The sequence below is a fragment of the Triticum aestivum genome, chromosome 1B, assembly GCF_018294505.1.
Source record: "Triticum aestivum cultivar Chinese Spring chromosome 1B, IWGSC CS RefSeq v2.1, whole genome shotgun sequence".
Taxonomy (NCBI): Eukaryota; Viridiplantae; Streptophyta; class Magnoliopsida; order Poales; family Poaceae; genus Triticum; species Triticum aestivum.
Window position 1 is genome coordinate 695,237,107 of NC_057795.1, and position 18,820 is coordinate 695,255,926.

Consider the following 18,820-nt stretch of genomic DNA (forward strand, 5'->3'; position numbering starts at 1 on the left):
AGAATTGACAAAAAATGGGAGTGTTGATGACTGACACGTAAATGCAGCCCGGGGTTCGTGAATCGTGGAAATCAATTCGGGACCCCAAAAGTGAGTAATAGTCCAAGAAACGGGCCAGAATCGGCCCAAACTGCAAGTCTTGACGACCAACACGTGACGCCTTTAAAGGTTGTCTTTGTGGGTTTAATCCTTGAGGGATCTATACCCATTTTTCGCACTGTATCATGACAAAGCAGGTTCAGGCTGCTGCCGCCATCCATGAGGACTCTAGTGAGGTGAAATCCGTCAATGATTGGGTCTAGGACCAATGCGGCGAATCCGCCGTGGCGGATGCTAGTGGGGTGGTCCCTTCGATCAAGGTGATCGGGCAGGAGGACCATGGGTTGAACTTTGGGGCAACTGGCTCCAACGCATAGACGTCCTTGAGAGCACGCTTCCGCTCCCTTTTGGGGATGTGGGTTGCGTATATCATGTTCACCATCCGCACTTGCAGGGGGAAACCCTTCTGTCCTTTGTTGTTCGGCGGCCGGGGCTCCTCCTCGTCATCGCTACACAGTCCCTTGTCTCCTGTTTTGGCACTTAGCTTGCCTGCCTGCTTGAACACCCAACAATCCCTGTTGGTGTGGTTGGCTGGTTGTTCGGGGGTGCCGTGTATCTGGCACGAGCGATCGAGTATCTGGTCTAAGTTGGATGGGCCCGGAGGGTTTCTTTTGAATGGCTTCTTCCGCTGACCGGGTTTAGAGCCTCTGAATCTGGCATTGACTGTCGTATCCTCGGTATTGTCGCCATTAATGCGGCGCTTGTGCTTGTTGCGACGTGACCTGTCATTGTTGTCCTTGGTATCCGAATTGCCAGGGCTCTTGGTTATGTTACTGCTACGAGCTAGCCAGCTGTCTTCTCCCGCGCAAAAGCAGGTCATGAGTGTCATGAGGGCTGCCATAGATTTCGGCTTTTCCTGTCCTAGGTGTCGGGCAAGCCATTCGTCTCGGATGTTGTGCCTGAAGGCTGCAAGGGCCTCAACGTCTGGACAGTCGACTATTTGATTTTTCTTGGTTAGGAACCGTGTCCAGAATTGTCTGGCCGATTCCTCTGGCTGCTGGATTATGTGGCTTAGGTCATCGGCGTCTGGTGGCCGCACATAAGTGCCCTGGAAGTTATCGAGGAATGCGGATTCCAGGTCCTCCCAGCAACTAATTGACTCTGCTGGCAGGCTGTTAAGCCAATGTCGAGCTGGTCCTTTAAGCTTAAGCGGGAGGTATTTGATAGTGTGTAGATCATCAACCACGGGCCATGTGGATATGAAGGAGATAATCCTCGATCTATACCGCGGGATCAGTTGTGCCATCGTATGATTCGATGTTTACGGGTTTAAAACCCTCGGGGATCTGATGATCCATTACTTCGTCTGTGAAGCATAGTGGGTGTGCGGCGCCCCTGTACTGGGCTATATCGCGACGTAGCTCGGATGAGCTTTGTCCGTTGTATTCGGTCTAGCCGTATTTATCATATCCAGCGTGACGGTTATCGTCACGTGACGTAAGGCACCCACGCAATCCGTAGATTGATCTTGTTTGCCTTGCCTTATCCTTCAATATGTCTCGCAGGTCTGTTGCGTTTCCCCGTGCTCTGGTGTTCTTGGAGCGGCGCCGGGGTGCGGCTTGGGTTGAGGGCCGAAAGGCCTCTCTGTCGCGGCCACGGGGTGGCCGATCGGGCGCATCGTACACTGGTGATGTAGGTTTAGTTGCTTCCTCCTCTAGTTGGGGTAGCAGCCTGCACTGTGGGTAACTCTTGGAGGGGCGTTCGAGTTTATACTCTTCGGCCGCTAGGACATCAGTCCATCTGTCGCCTAGCAGATCTTGGTAAGCTCTAAGCTGCTGCTGTTTTTTCTTGAGGCTGCTCGCCATGGCCATAAGCCTGCGCTTGAAACGCTCCTGTTCGATGGGATCCTCTGGCACGACGAATTCGTCGTCGTTGAGGCTTGCCTCGTCTTCGGAGGGAGGCATATAATTGTCGTCCTCGACCTTCCTGTCTGCCGCTCTCTCATGAGGGCTGGCTCCTTCGTCCTCCTGTGCTGAATTCTGCTGGAGGGGGTTGTCTTTGGCACTGTCCGGGGTGTTGACGTCTCCGGTGCCGGACTAGCCGTTTTTGCTTTGGCGGGATTTAGAGCGGCGCCGCTGACGTTGGCGCTTGGGTTGCTTCTTGGAGGGGTCGTCCCCCGTTTTTTCATCACCATCCCCTGCTTTGGGGTGTCCACCATGTATATGGCGTATGACGAGGTGGCTTTCCAGTGCCCTATAGGTGCTGGTTCTTGGTTGTCTCCTTCATCGGCGTCCATACCGTTGATGTCTTCGGAGTCGAAGTCGAGCATGTCGGTTATATCATCGACAGTGGCTACAAAGTGGGTGGTGGGTGGGTTTCGAATTTCTTCGTCATCCGCATCCCAACCCTGCTGACCATAGTCCGGCCAGGGCTCTCCTGACAAAGAGAGAGACTTTAGTGAATTCAGGATATCACCGAAAGGCGAGTGCTGAAAGACGTCTGCGACCATGAACTCCATGATCGGAGCCCAATTGGGTTCGATCGGAAGGGGTGTGGAAGGTTCGGAGTCCGGACAGGAGTCCAGCACCTCGGAGTCACTGGCCTCGCAAAGGACTAAACCGGTGTTCGGCTCTATCACCGTAGAGATTACGGCTCCTGGGGCGGCGTCCAACCGTCCGTCCCCGATTAGCGCAGTCGGCTCCGAGCTAATGGTCGGAGCGGACACCTGAGCGGCACTCTGGGTGCTGTCCGGCGGCAGAGCTAGATCATGCCCATCATGACAGTGCGGCGCGCTCGGCCGTGGCTCGAATCTGTCGAAGATCAAGTCCCCGCGGATGTCGGCCGTGTAATTTAAGCTTCCAAACTTGACCTGATGGCCAGGGGCGTAGCTTTCGATCTGCTCTAGATGGCCAAGCGAATTGACCCGCAGTGCGAAGCCGCCGAATATGAAGATCTGTCCGGGGAGAAAAGTCTCACCCTAGACCGCGTCGTGGTTGATGATCGAAGAAGCCATCGGTCCTAAAGGTGACGACACAGAGGAACTCTCAATGAAAGCACCAATGTCGGTGTCAAAACCGGCGAATCTCGGGTAGGGGGTCCCGAACTGTGCGTCTAGGCGGATGGTAACAGGAGACAAGGGACACGATGTTTTTACCCAAGTTCGGGCCCTCTCGGTGGAGGTAAAACCCTACTCCTGTTTGATTAATATTGATGATATGGGTAGTACAAGAGTTGATCTACCACGAGATCAGAGAGGCTAAACCCTAGAATCTAGCCTATGGTATGATTGTTGTTCGTCCTACGGACTAAACCTCTCCGGTTTATATAGACACTGGAGAGGGCTAGGGTTACACTGAGTCGGTTACAATGGGAGGAGATCTTCATATCGTATCACCAAGCTTGCCTTCCACACCAAGGAAAGTCCCTATCCGGACACGGGACGAAGTCTTCAATCTTGTATCTTCATAGTCCGGGAGTCCAGCCAAAGGTCATAGTCCGGCCATCCGGACACCCCCTAATCTAGGACTCCCTCACCCGTAGTGAAGCTGAAGTCCGTCCGAATCATGTTAGCAATTGCCGCATTCTATGATTATGAGATATGGCAAATGGACGTCAAAACGGCATTCCTTAACGGCTATCTTAAGGAAGAATTGTATATGATGCAGCCAAAAGGTTTTATCGATTCTAAGAATGCTAACAAGGTATGCAAGCTCCAGCGCTCCATCTATGGGTTGGTGCAAGCATCTCGGAGTTGGAACATTCGCTTTGATGAAATGATCAAAGCGTTTGGGTTTATGCAGACTTATGAAGAAGCCTGCGTTTACAAGAAAGTGAGTGGGAGCTCTGTAGCATTTCTCATATTATATGTGGATGACATACTGTTGATGGGAAATGATATAGAACTTTTGGACAACATAAAGGCCTACTTGAATAAGTGTTTTTCAATGAAGGACCTTGGAGAAGCTACTTATATATTAGGCATCAAGATCTATAGAGATAGATCAAGACGCCTCATAGGTCTTTCACAAAGAACATACCTTGATATGATATTGAAGAAGTTCAATATGGATCAGTCCAAGAATGGGTTCTTGCCTGTCTTGCAAGGTGTGAAATTGAGCTCGGCTCAATGCCCGAGCACGGCAGAAGATAAAGAAAAGATGAGTGTCATCCCCTATGCCTTGGCCATAGGGTCTATTATGTATGCCATGCTGTGTACCAGACCTGATGTAAACCTTGCCGTAAGTTTGGTAGCAAGGTACCAAAGTAATCCCGGCATGGAACACTGGACAGCGGTCAAGAATATCCTGAAGTACCTCAAAAGGACTAAGGATATGTCTCTCGTTTATGGAGGTGACGAAGAGCTCGTCGTAAAGGGTTATGTTGATGCTAGCTTCAACACAGATCTGGATGACTTCAAGTCACAAACCGGATATGTGTATATTTTGAATGGTGGGGCAGTAAGCTGGTGCAATAGCAAGCAAAGCATTGTGGCGGGATCTACATGTGAAGCAGAGACATGGCAGCCTCGGAGGCATCACATGAAGCAATCTGGATGAAGGAGTTCATTACCAACCTAGGAGTTATTCCCAATGCGTCGGGGCCGATGACTCTCTTCTGTGACAACACTGGAGCTATTGCCCTTGCCAAGGAGCCTAGGTTTCACAAGAAGACCAGACACATCAAGCATCGCTTCAACTCCATTTGTGAAATTTTTCAAGATGGAGACATAGATATTTGCAAAGTGCATATAGATCTGAATGTCGTAGATCCGCTGACTAAACCTCTTCCGCGTGCAAAACATGATCAACACCAGAACTCTATAGGTGTTCGATTCATCACAGTGTAACTAGATTATTGACTCTAGTGCAAGTGGGAGACTGTTGGAAATATGCCCTAGAGGCAATAATAAAATGATTATTATTATATTTCCTTGTTCATGTAATTGTCTACTATTCATGCTGTAATTGTATTGATCGGAAACCGTAATACATGTGTGAATACATAGACCACAACATGTCCCTAGTGAGCCTCTAGTTGACTAGCTCGTTGATCAACAGATGGTCATGGTTTCCTGACTATGTACATTGTATGTCATTGATAACTGGATCACATCATTAGGAGAATGATGTGATGGACAAGACCCAATCCTTAGCATAGCACAAGATCGTGTAGTTCGTTTGCTAGAGCTTTTCTAATGACAAGTATCAGTTCCTTAGACCATGAGATTGTGTAACTCCCGGATACCGTAGGAGTGCTTTGGGTGTACCAAACGTCACAACGTAACTGGGTGACTATAAAGGTGCACTGCAGGTATCTCCGAAAGTATCTGTTGGGTTGGCGCTAATCGAGACTGGGATTTGTCACTCCGTATGACGGCGAGGTATCTCTGGGCCCACTCGGTAATGCATCATCATAATGAGCTCAATGTGACTAAGTGGTTAGTCACAGGATCATGCATTACGAAACGAGTAAAGTGACTTGCCGGTAACGAGATTGAACGAGGTATTGGGATACCGACGATCGAATCTCGGGCAAGTAACGTACCGATTGACAAAGGGAATTTTATACGGGATTACTTGAATCCTCGACATCGTGGTTCTTCCGATAAGATCATCGTGGAACATGTGGGAGCCAACATGGGTATCCCGATCCCGCTATTGGTTATTGGCCGGAGAGCTGTCTCGGTCATGTCTGCGTGATTCCCGAACCCATAGGGTCTACACACTTAAGGTTCGATGACGCTAGAGTTATAAGGAAGATTTGTATGTGATTACCGAATGTTGTTCGGAGTCCCGGGTGAGATCCCGTACGTCACGAGGAGTTTTAGAATGGTCTGGAGGTGAAGATTTATATATGGGAAGTCATCATACAGTCGCCGGAAATATTCGGGGGTATACCGGTATTGTACCGGGACCACCGGAGGGGTTCCCGGGGTCCACCGGGAGGGGCCACCTCTCCCGGAGGGCCTCATGGGCTGTAGGTGGAAGGGAACCAGCCCCTAAGTGGGCTGGGCGCCACCCCCTAGGGCCCATGCGCCTAGGGTTGGGGGGAACCCTAAGGGGGGCGCCCCCTTGCTTGGGGGGCAAGCCCCCTCCCCCTTGGCCGCCGCCCCCCCTCTAGATCTCATCTAGAGGGGCCGGCCCCCCTTCCCCCTTCTCCTATAAATAGAGGGGTGAGGGGAGGGCTGCAGCACCACATCCAAGGTGCAGCCCCTCCCCTCCCCAACACCTCTCCTCCTTCGCGTGAGCTTGGCGAAGCCCTGCCGGAGAACTGCCACTCCATCACCACCACGCCGTCGTGCTGTTGTTGGATCCATCTTCCTCAACCTCTCCCTCCTCCTTGCTGGATCAAGGCGCGGGAGACGTCACCGGGATGCACTTGTGTTGAAGGCGGAGGTGCCGTTGTTCGGCGCTAAGATCGGAATCCACTGCGATCTGAATCGCTTCGAATACGACTCCTTCATCCGCGTTCTTGCAACGCTTCTGTCTCACGATCTTCAAGGGTATGAAGATGCACTCCCCTCTCTCTCGTTGCTAGATACTCCATAGATTGATCTTGGTGATGCGTAGAAATTTTTTAATTTCTGCAACGATCCCCAACAGGGGGCAAGTAGCCCACATGAACTCTCCGCTCAAGGAGACTGTCATCAGCATCCAGTCGTAGGTAGCGAAGATCGATGATGGCATGAAGGTAACTCTGCTCCTACAACTACTAGCCCTACTCCTCCTATGCCACTGCCACGAGCTTCATCATCCACTGTGGATGATGGTCTAGCTAATCTTAGAAAGGAGATGGCTAAGATGCTCCGAGAGAATTTTGGAGTTGAGTTACCAAGGAACCGTATTTACCAAAAGCCATGTCCAGAATACTTTGATGCAATTCAATGCCCTCCGGGATATAAAATTCCAGATTTTGTTATTCTTCTTCTTCTTCTTCTAGATTTATTAGGTTCTTCTTATTTTAGGTTCAATCATTTATTTGACTAAAAGTATATATTTATTGGATTTGTATTTGTTAGGTTTCTAATGATATAATTTTTGTGACATAAACTTTAAATTTTAGTAGTTGAATCCATGACCAAAAAAAAGAGGGGAGTACAGGCAACCTTCACAACCCCACGAGGGACGTATTTGGGTAATCTAATGATGAAATAATTATCCTACCATATGGAATATACATTTTGGTTGTCCTTATTATCTACTTTTGGGCTCTAGGTATTTGTTCATGACAAGGACTAGTTGTTTTTTCTTTTGGGAAGGTGACAAGGACTAGTTTGTAACTACAGGATTTCCTATTAGGCGCATATGCGCCCGCTTGCGAACCGGCGCCTGGAGCGCTCGCGCGATGGGCCGGCCCAATAGCTTTGTTCTTCTCCGTTTTAATCAGTAAAAAACCTGTATTAGCAGCTGTGATTCGAACCAGGAACCTCCACCACGAAGTACCGCGAGCGCAACCAAAATGCCAACCCACCTTATTCGTTTAGAATGAACTTTTACTTTCCTTTACCCTTTTCCTTTTTACCTTTTTCTGTTTTTCTGTGTTAGCTTTCTTTTACGTTTTTTTTTCAATTCGATGAACTTTTTTTAAAATCATTGACATTATTTTCAAATTCGATAAACTCTTTTCTAATTTGATGAACTTTTATTGAAATCAATGAACTCTTTTCAAAATCTGATAAACTTTTTATCTAAATCAATGAACTTTTTCAAAATTCATGAACTTTTATGAAAATTGATGAACTTTTTCAATTTTCTTGAACTATATTGAATTTCGTGAACTTTTTCGATCCGTGAACTTTTTTCAAACTCGTGAACTTTTATGAAAATTGAAAAACTTTTTCAATTTTCTTGAACTATATTCAATTTCGTGAACTTTTTCGATCCATGAACTTTTTTCAAACTCATGAACTTTTTTAAATTCGTTAACTTTTCTGAAATTAGTGGACCTTTTCAAATTTATGAACTTTTTCTTGAACTAGTGAACTTTTTTCAATTTTCGTTAGCTTTTTTTTAATATCTGAACCTTTACTTTTTGAAACAATTTCGTGAACTTTTTTTTAATGTGGGAACTTCTAAATTTTGGACCAGCGCAGCTGTAATTATATTTAAATAACACACAGTACCATTGGTAAGTATTATCAGGTGGCTGCAGTCTCTAGCGAAGCGCGTGCAGGATGCAGCGGCGCGAGTTCGAATCCCCAACGCAATTAAAAAAATTCCTAGGATTTTTTGCTGCTGCTGCTTGTCCGTGGGCCGGCCCAGCGCAGGGCGCTGCAGGCGCCAGGAGCACAAACGGGCGTCCGCAGCGCCGTATAGGAGCTCCCTGTAACTACAACATACGTGTCCGCCTTTTTGGAGACATTTTGGCCTTGTATTGGGCCGCTCTTCTTCGTACTACTAGGCAACATTGATTGTATTGGTCTCGGAGTAGTTGAATCCCGCATGTCAAAGTTGATTGTGTACTTTGCAATTTTTGTGGCCCAACCAACACATACGGATTTCCAGCCACGAAACATTTAACTTAATTCGCCTCACAGGTTTAAAAGATTTTGTTAATCATACAAGGGGACAGACAAATTCTTAACAAAGAAACATACACCAGAAAGGAAATGCTGTTACGAGTCTTGCAATGTAAGAGAACCTTTGGGCATTGCAATTAATTTGAGGCTTCGCGCATAGCATCATGGATTTTCAGTATGTTGCTTACATCCCGTTGGACCAAAATGCTGTGACATCTTCTGGACAGACGTGCGGCACAATGCGCAGCAGTGTTGGTTGCAAGACCAACAGTAGAGATGGTTGTTGTTTCCAATCTGCCCAAGATCCCAGCATAAATAATACAGACTCAATCCAAATGAAGCCGCATATAGTTAAGATATACTCCCTCCGTTCCCAAATATAAGTCATTCTAGATACTCCAATAAGTGACTACATACGGAGCAAAATGAGTGATTCTACACTCTAAAATATGTCTACATACATCCGTATGTTGTAATCCATTTGAAATACTAAAAAGACTTATATTTAGGAATGGAGGGAGTATATGAGTTCATTAATTACGAGCATGCTGGGAGGCTCAATCAAAAAGTAAAGATATAAGTTGCTGATTTACATACTACTACCTCTGTGCCAAATATAAGACGTTTTTGCTGAACTACAAAAACTTCTTATATTTTGCACGGAGGTAGTAACTAAAAATACACCTTGCTAGTCATGACCCATGCCAGTTACTCAAGTTGTACTAAACAGTTATACTAGGCAATCATGACTTGAGGTGAAAGCACGACTGGCCACGTGAGTAACTTTTCAAGGGAAAGACAAGTGACCACAAGTAGCAGCTGTACATGAAATAGCACCTTTCTAGTTTCTTCACGCAGAAGATAGATAATATTTGAGACGCTAGCTGGTCCTCAGATAGGTCTACAGATAAGGTATTTTTAATATTTACCTTTCGAATTGCTTGGCCACAGGTAGGACACGGGTAAGCATGTCCTCGGGCGAGCAAGGCAACCTGAGCTTGTCCAACAACCATGCGGTGTACCCTTCGATTCATTGGCATCCGCCATCTATCGATTTCAACCTGATCAAATATCACACAATCACCCCTGGAGGCAACAGCATGATTATTTGTCAAGTCACAGCTATGTCAATGAACAAAAGTTCGTACATACTACCTACTAAGAGAGAACTTACTTGAAATGATCGTATCCACTAATTGCAGCGTTGCATTGGTAGCAGAAAAATCCACCGCAGTTCCAACAGGTCATCTTATTGCATCCCTCAATCTTAGATATAGCCATCTTGCAATGCGGGCACTGCTTTGCATCCTTCAAAATTTCCTTGATACTGCATACTTCATCCATAAGCTTCTGGATGTCTCCCTTTGTTCGTGCAGACTTTTGACGTTCCTGTGTCAAACAAAAGAAAGTTAGCATTCCCAACAATCATCTAAGAAAACAATCAACTAAGGAAGAATAGAAACATATAATCTGGCATAGTCATTGTTACCAAATTTGATCATAATTTGAATTATCTTCACTGCAACCATACAGCGGATTTGTAATAAAAAAAACACATGTATATCATGCCTGCAAACACCTAGCCATGAAGTGCAGTAACTATTTACAGAACAAAACTTCCATAGTCCAAGGGCATTCAGTGTTATCCAAGGGCATAAGCTTCTGCAATCTATCAAATTAAAAGCCTACAAGAAGAACATCAGGTAACCTCTTAGATTTAGGAGACTGATATTCAAATCCATATCAGAAAGCAAATCACTCTAGAAACTCTCCATGCAAGCCACCAGTGGATACAACATCCTCAGATCCTCTCATTGCATCTGAGACCTATCTTCTTCCTATAGACACCATCCATGCCTTACCACAGCCTCCAATAACCATTGGCCAGGATCTAGTCACCATTTCTTGGAATGTTTATACTAATAAAATTTCAGTTACTCTTTACTGCCCTGGTGGAAACCAATGATCCAATCAACATGCTACCAGGTCTGACGATTGTACAGGATTTAGTAAATCAGCAATTTCTTGGCATGAACTTGTATCTCACCATTTGTTGGAATGGGTTAAACTAATTTTCCCTCCGTTCCTTCTTATAAGGTCTATTAGTTTTTAAAAAGTCAACTATCTTTGACTAAGTTTCTAGAAATTATTATTAGCATTTACAATACCAAATCATTATCACTAGATTCAACTTGAAACTTATTTTTTACATTTTATATATTTAGTACTCCCTCCGTTCCAAAATATAAGTCTTTGGAGCGATTCCACTATGGACCACATACGGAGCAAAATGAGTGAATCTATACTCTAAAATGCATCTAGATACATCCGTATGTGGTTCATGGTGAAATCTTTACAAAGACTTATATTTATGAACGGAGGGAGTATATCAGATGTTGATAGTTCTTTCTGAAATCTTGGTCAAAGATAGCCAAGTTTGACTTTTGAAAAAACTAATACACCCTATATCTAGGAAGGGAGGGAGTATATTTTACGGTATTTTTCACTGCCCTATAATGGAAACCAATGATCAAAGGGCAGGAGGGACAGAATTAAAGCTTTAAGCCAAGAATTGATTGGGACAAGGTAAACCATCCCCTCTGTCCAAAAGGTATTGATTCTAAAACATTTAGTAAATTATATGTCAGTATGGTGGATTACTGCACAGTTACATTTGAGAACCTTCTTGCTAGTGTTACCAAACATTCTCTATAAGTTCATGCTCACAGAATGCAGAACATGATTTGCCAACCTTGGCCCACTGAGGACTTGAGGTAAGTGACCTAATAGCAATAGATTTTCCACTAATGTTTGGATATAATTAAACTACTGTGGACCCGCACTGGGGACACCCTTTCAGCACAGACCACAGAAGGAAGGGTCTAGCTTGACCCCTGAGTCCAGGACCAAGAATTGTCCACTAGACATCCTTCTTCTACCAACCAGCGCCGACCACAGCGCCTTCCCGTCTCCGCCAGCCTCCAGTGAGCTACCCGTCTACCCGTATAACCTCCGAAGTAAAAGACATAGCATAAACATATTGCAAAAGTGTGAGATAGTCCTCCTACCTCCAAAATTTGAAGTTTTTCTTCTGCAGATAAACATTCAACCCCAACATGACGTCGCCCTCTACAAAGTGCGCAGAAGCTGAACAAACAACTTGGACACACGGCTTCATCACCTGCATCTTCCAAGCAAGCAGTTTGACATCTCGGACAATAAACGACATCAACCATTGCATCAAGAGTTCTCTGAAGAAGCAATGTTTCCCAACGTTCAAACTCGTCCTCCCCTAGCAACCTTTTCAATATATTGGGAGGAACAACGGCTCCACATTTTGTATCGGGACACAACAACTTCACTACAGTTCCTTCCTTGACATGCATTTTGCAATATGTTTGCATGCATTTCTGGCAAAAGAAATGATGGCATGGAAGTTTGATGAAATCGACACCTGATGAAGCAATAATTTAGATTTTTAAACTCAGAAATAGAAGTGAAATTCAAATAACAAGGATTAACAAATGAAAATGGAAAACATAAACTCAGTACCATGTTTCTGAAGTTTACATGTTTACAAAGAAAACAGTTTCACTAAGAACAAGGGCTCGATCACAGGGACTGATGAACTGCTATCTCAAAATGAGAACCTATAACATGGCACATATATTACTATGTGGCGGTTATTTCTGTCATAAAAAAATAGGAAAATAGACATCAAATGTTGTAAGTATAACATAGCAGAAGACTTGTATTGTAACACTTGTGCAAATTAACAGTTGTGTGAAAATGGAAGAAGGAGTTACCAGGAAACTCGCTGAAACAAATTGCGCAGTAATGGATAGCATACAAAAAGGCCTCATGACGCTTATCATCATTGTATCTAATAATCCTTGGAATTGTAACATCAGGTGGAGCATTGTGTGTTAAAGCACGCTTATCCCCACCATCTTGAGCACACGTTTGATCACCCTTGCTTAAAATTATCTCATCACCAAACCCTAAGTAAGAAAGGGAAGAGCTTTGGAGCCGTTGCACCCACTGATATATTACTTCCATGCCCTGTTGCTCTTCCCAGGTCATATCCAGCATGTGACATAATGATGAAATCATCACTCTGTCCAGCCATTCGGTGGATATAGTGAAAAAGGGTGGTTGATGGCTAGGGTATGACGAAGGCAGGAGGCATGATAGCAGCATCGAAGGTAAATGCTGAACCCTAAACTTGTAAAACAGCTCATCGCTGGCATCGCCATCATGACCATGTACTTGCTTATAATCTAGTGCTCCAGTACCAAAACCGAGCCTCACCGATACATCTTTACCATCTTCTGGGATCTCAATATTCACATGAACCTGTAATGACAGCAAGAGATGCCCTTACAGATAAGAAAGAATGTGACCTGAAAATTGATGGTGAGGGGGGATATATATATACCTGGAAAGATCGCTGACCCTCCTTTCTATTGAACATGACTAGGTTGTCGCCGAAAATCGCTTCCAGGGCACATATCTGGGACATCAAACTAAGATAAGTGATAACACATGTCCAAGTAAAAAAAAAAAGATAACAACAAAATAAGTAGAATTAAGATAACGCATGACCTGATAAAGTAGTGAACTTTACGATTCTTGGTTCCACAGTGCTCTCAGTGTGCATCCTTGTAGTGAGATATAAAAAAAAAACAATAATTCTAGCCCTCAAGAACCAGCAGCAGGACAAAGAAAGAATCAGCAAGTAAAGCAGCAGGACCAAGAATCATAAAGTTCACTACTTTATCATCATCACCATATATCCATGGCAGGGGCAACGAAGCTACTCGCAATATACTGACCAATTCCCAGATCTACTGCGGGGTGCGGTGGTTTGAACCTTGTCTGCAACTAACTATCTCGCTCTCTTTCAAGCTTAATTCGAAAGCGCGCAGATCTACTGCAAAAAACATCACGAATCGCAACAAGGAGGGAGATCACCTCGTCCTCCTGCCTCTGATGGTTGGCGCGCACCTCCTCCTCAGTTAACTCCACTCTCTCCCGACCGAATCCCACCAGCTCGTGGAGCCTTCTCAAGTCCTCTTCCTCCGGGCCGCCACCCACCGCGGCGGTGCCGGATGAAGAAGCTTCCACCGGCGGCGCGGGGGCCTCGGGACGCGGAGGCGGCGTCTCCACGGGTGCATCCTCGGCGGCGGAGGCGTCGAGGTCGAGGCGTCGGAGTGCGTCGGCGGCGGCCTTCCCATCCCCCTTGGACGATTTCCGAGGCATCGCCGTCGAACTCCTCGGCGGTGGGGATGTGCCGGCAGGAATGGCGATTAGATGGAAAATTCGGTCACGGTGCTTTTTTGGCATTCCGTTTTGGACCGAATGAATTTTCCGCGCGTTCGGGCCCAAAATGTATTCTGGCGAGAACAAAACAACTTTGGTCTCCAGTGCCGAAGACCCTATTTGCCGCTCTTTGCGACAGGTTGCTGTTTTGCATCTTTTTTTTTCTTTTTTAGGTAAATTGCTGTTTTGCGGGTTTTGGGAACCTTATGATGTTTCTATCCGGTTTGGTGAATCTTCTAGAAGGTTCCTCAACCGGTTTTTATTTTTCAGTTACTTTTTTATATATATTTCTCCTCTTTTCTTTTTATTTTTTTTCTATTTATTTTTTATTTTCATGCATTTCTTTCTTTTTTATTAAAATTATTTTATGTTTTTAGAAAATGTTCGTATTTTTCAAATTTTGTTCAAATATTTGGAAAAAGTCTCTGTTTTCAAAATTTGTTCAGAAATTCCAAAAAAAATAATTTCATATTCCAAAAAGTTTAGCGTTTCAAAAAATGTTCACATTTTCTAAACAATCACAAACTAAAATTTCAACAATAAACCCTCAAAAAAAAGTTCAAGAATTTTCTTCCTTTTTTCAAAATCTTTTAACACATCCAAAAAATGTTCATGTTTCAAGGTTTGTCCAAAAATACAAAAAATGATACCTTTTTCAAATTTATTCACAAAATCAACAAACATTAAGTTTTCAAATGTTCACAAATTCAAAATTTTGTTTGTGTTTTCAAAATTTGTTCTCCAATTCAAAAAATGTTCAGGGGGATTTCGAAAACATTTTTAGTTTTCTAAAAATTGTTCATAATTTCAAAAAATGTTAACATTTTCACTTTTGTTTCTTGTTTTTCAAAAAAAAATGTGTACACAAGTTTTTTTTCAAAATTCGTAGATCTGGTTTTTAAGTTTTGTGGCCACTGTTAGATTCTTTAAGATCCATGTTGTAATTCTTTCTGTCGTGGTGGCTAGCGCGGCGTGTGCGTCTACATCAGTTGGTGGGTTCGATCGGCATCGCAAGTTGTTTTTGTGATTTTTACCTGCCGAAGCGGAGCCACCACAAATGGGCCTGCCTAGGGTGAGCCGCCCCCCTGTGCGAATCCATGACTCCTTGCCGCAATAAGCGGCATATAAGAGGTCCCCTCCCGTGCCTTCGAGCCCAAAATACATTCTGACTTAGAGCATATACAATGATTTGTTGCTGCTCAAAAGGATATACAATGATTGATTTCCCCTCAAAAAATGCTTGATAGGACGGTCTTTTGTTAGCATGCAATTTAGATATGGCAATAAAAACATGGCTACAATAGTTATCTTTAGCCTTATCAAAAATAATTAGCTATTCCTAAAAACATGATGAGATATATTATACTAAGAAATCATCTCTTAAATAATACTTCCTCCGTTCCAAAATAGATGACACAATTTTGTACTAAAGTTAAGAGGTAACTTTAGTACAAAATTGTGTCATCTATTTTGGAACGGAGGGAGTACTAGAAGACAAGCGGGCAGGGCGTTTTGGTGCCTGAGCCTAGCTGGTCCCGGTATCTCTGCCTTCGATTCCATGCTCGGGATCCGTGAAATGAGGGCTGGCGTGCGAGACGCAGCTCATGGAAAATAGGAAGCTATGCGGAATACAGGAGGCCGTGGGGGTATGTTTCGGATGGAGAATACGTGGGGCTGGTCTCGTCTGTGGCCTAGGACGTCAATGTTCTGGCCGTTCCATGGATCATATATGGGGAACAAGATTGGGCCTGAATAGCTGAGCCGTTTTGTCGAATACGTTTGGGGCACACGTGCGTCTCGTTTGTTCCGGAAACCCTTTCTGCCCAACCACCCCAGACCCCCCAGCCCCAAGTAAAAGTTGCGGTGGCCTCCGCCTACCACGACCGCAAGAACGCCCCGGCCGCCCCCAATCCATCCGCTGGTATGTCTTCATTGTATCTACTTTTTCAAACTCTTTTGTCCTTGTTTTTGACTGTAATTTGCATGATTTGAATGGAACTAACCAGGACTAACGATATTTTCAGCAGCATTGTCATGGTGTTATTTTTGTGCAGAAATAAAAGTTCTCGGAATGACCTGAAACTTCACGGAGATTATTTTTGAAATAAATAAAAAATATTGGCGAAAAAATCAACTAGAGGGGACCCATACCCTGTCCACAAGGGTGGAGTGTGCGCCCACCCCCTGGGGCGCACCCTCTGGTCTTGTGGGTCCAATGAAGCTCCACTGACCTCAACTCCAACTTCATATATTTACGTTCGAGGAGAAAAAATCAGAGAGAAGGATTCATTGCGTTTTACGATACGGAGCCGCCGCCGCCTGTTCTTCCTCGGGAGGGCAGTTCTGGAGTTTGTTTTGGGCTCCGGAGAGGGGAAATTATCGCCGTCGTCGTCATCAACCATCCTCCATCACCAATTTTATGATGCTCACCGCCGTGCGTGAGTAATTCCATCTTAGGCTTGCTGGACAGTGACGGATTGGATGAGATTTACCATCTAATCGAGTTAGTTTTGTTAGGGTTTGATCCCTAGTATCCATTATGTTTTAAGATTGATGTTGCTATGACTTTGCTATGTTTAATGCTTGTCACTAGGGCCCGAGTGACATGATTTCAGATTTGAACCTATTATGTTTTCATGAATACGTGTATTCTTGATCCTATCTTGCAAGTTATAGTCACCTACTACGTGTTATGATCCGGCAACCCCGGTGTGACACACTACAAAAAAAATACACTTGCGTGATGATACGTGTTTGTCACAGTAGGTGACGTTTTCTATCATGCATGTACATCCATGATGATTTAAGACAGAATCAAGATAGTCATACATGTGCAGTCCTAGAAGTGTTCCATGACATTACCAAAATTATCATCACAGAAGTGTCCACTTCCATGACGATAAATCACGCGTCATAGAAGTGATTTCGTCAAGGGTGACCGACATGTCGTATCCACCGTAACGGGACGCCGTTAAGCATCATTCAGCTATCGGGTCCGGTTTTGGATCTGATAACCCGCTAACAGCCACGACCAATGCCGATTTTCCATGTGTAAAATTCGCATTGGTCGACGGAACCACGCGCCAACTCCGCGTTGGCACATGTGTCACTCATCCAATGGTCGAGATGGGCCTATGATATGTTGACACGTGGAAGGGCCCAAAAGTGGCCCATAAAGTTTAAATGGGTCGGCCCAACTAAAGGCCCAGAAGATTTAGCGAACAATAATGGGTCGGCCCAGCAAAAGACCCACAAGATTTTCAAACCATAATGGGCCGGCCCAGCTACAGGCCCAACATTTTCGGTTAAGGCCCGTAGGCTAGTGTCAAATCGGTCCGTCAATGGCCCATCCTAAACATGTCATCATCGCGGCCCATGGTCACTTCTGGCCTGTTAATAGTTCGCTAGGTATTTGGGCCGAATTACGGTCCGGTGTATTTTCGGTCTGTTAAAGGTCCTGCTTCATTTGGGCCCATTTACAGGCCATTGAAACTTTCGGCCCATAAATGACCGTGAAGGATTTGGGTCATATTCGGCCATGTCTGACATTCAGCCTGTTAGAGGCCCACTATAGATTTGGGCCACTTTCGGCTTGTTGTGATTTTCGACCTGTTAACGTCAGACAAAATCCATGGGCCATATGTGGCCCAACGTCACATCGGGTCCATTAACGACCCATATAAAAATGACGCTAATCAAGCCCGACCAAACTTCCGGCCTGTTAAAGGCCCATGTATTAGGTCGGCGCATTTAGGGCCCGTCCGAATTTCGGCCTGTGAAAGATCCGCATTGTAAATGGGCCACCATTTCGGCCTGCTAAGACCAGTGGGTTATTTGGCACAATCAGGGCCCAATCTCACTTTCGGCCTATTAAAGGTCCATGATTTTTATGGGCTTGAGATATTTACACCTGTAAACGGCCAATTGTTACTGAGGTCCCAAATTATGTTTAGACCTGTTAAAGGCCCACTATGGGCAGAGGCCTACCTGAAAAATATGTAAGCTTATGCTGATTTAGGCCCAGATATTTTTAATGGGCTACATGCAAATTTCGGTCGAGAATCGTTTTTAGCCCAATTGGAATGGGCCCGACGAATGTTGGCATGTTGGGCTCCTACGAAGCTTTCGACCGAATATATTACTAAGATAAACCTACACTATACAAAAATAGCGTCGTAATTACTGCAGCCTTTGGCATCATCATAAATGTTGTATCACAACAAAATAAATTCCAACCGTACAACAAAAGGCATGTTGGCATAAAGTTTACAGTCCTTGCAGATAAAAGCACCATCAGATGTATAGAAGCACATATCATTTGACCTGAGTGCTATTGTTTCAGGCTGTAGAATCTGACGGAGCAGCATGATCTTCACCTTTTTCCGCCATTGCTCTTGAAGAACGAAGTAAATGTCTAATAGTCTGGTTTCAAAACCATTCATATCTTGACGACATTTGTCGACCACTATTCTTGTTTCCGAAACGACGTCCATTAGGGATTGGACTTGTGTCTAGAGCACAGATATATCACTCTGTCTAGCTGGAAGATTTTGTTCAGTAGGCGATTTGGACGAGGTTACCTTGACAACCAACCCAGAATTACGCAGGAAGGTGCTTTTTGCACTGTTAGTGGAGAGTTACTGACGCACTGCAGCAAGAGGTGACATTGTGCCTGTGGTAGCCTCGTCACATTCAGGTGGTTGTGACTGTTCAATCATTTGTTCGATAGCTTGCTGAAAGTTTGAACTTGTAGATTAGTGTACTAGATAAGTTACTAATGAGACAAAAACAAACAAAGTAGGTTACACGTTTATACATAACTTATTTTGGTGAACTACTGTAATACATTAGCATGTATTGTAGTGCCAACTACATAATAAGATCACTTTCGGAACATATGTCCATGTAGCATGCCTACTATATTGTCTATTTCCTCACATT

At 44.6% G+C, this 18,820-nt stretch overlaps 1 protein-coding gene across 1 annotated transcript; it reads right to left on the minus strand.

Annotated features, from left to right (window-relative positions):
* Positions 1–8,536: 8,536 nt before the first annotated feature.
* Positions 8,537–13,925, minus strand: LOC123149930 (E3 ubiquitin-protein ligase RNF14). Its single transcript, XM_044569733.1, has 7 exons — positions 13,532–13,925; positions 12,996–13,070; positions 12,364–12,913; positions 11,626–12,011; positions 9,732–9,946; positions 9,487–9,643; positions 8,537–8,851 (listed from the first exon to the last, which is right to left on the minus strand). The coding sequence occupies exons 1-7, from the start codon at positions 13,901–13,903 to the stop codon at positions 8,720–8,722; spliced, it is 1,887 nt and encodes a 628-aa protein (XP_044425668.1). The 5' UTR covers positions 13,904–13,925; the 3' UTR covers positions 8,537–8,719.
* Positions 13,926–18,820: the final 4,895 nt, after the last annotated feature.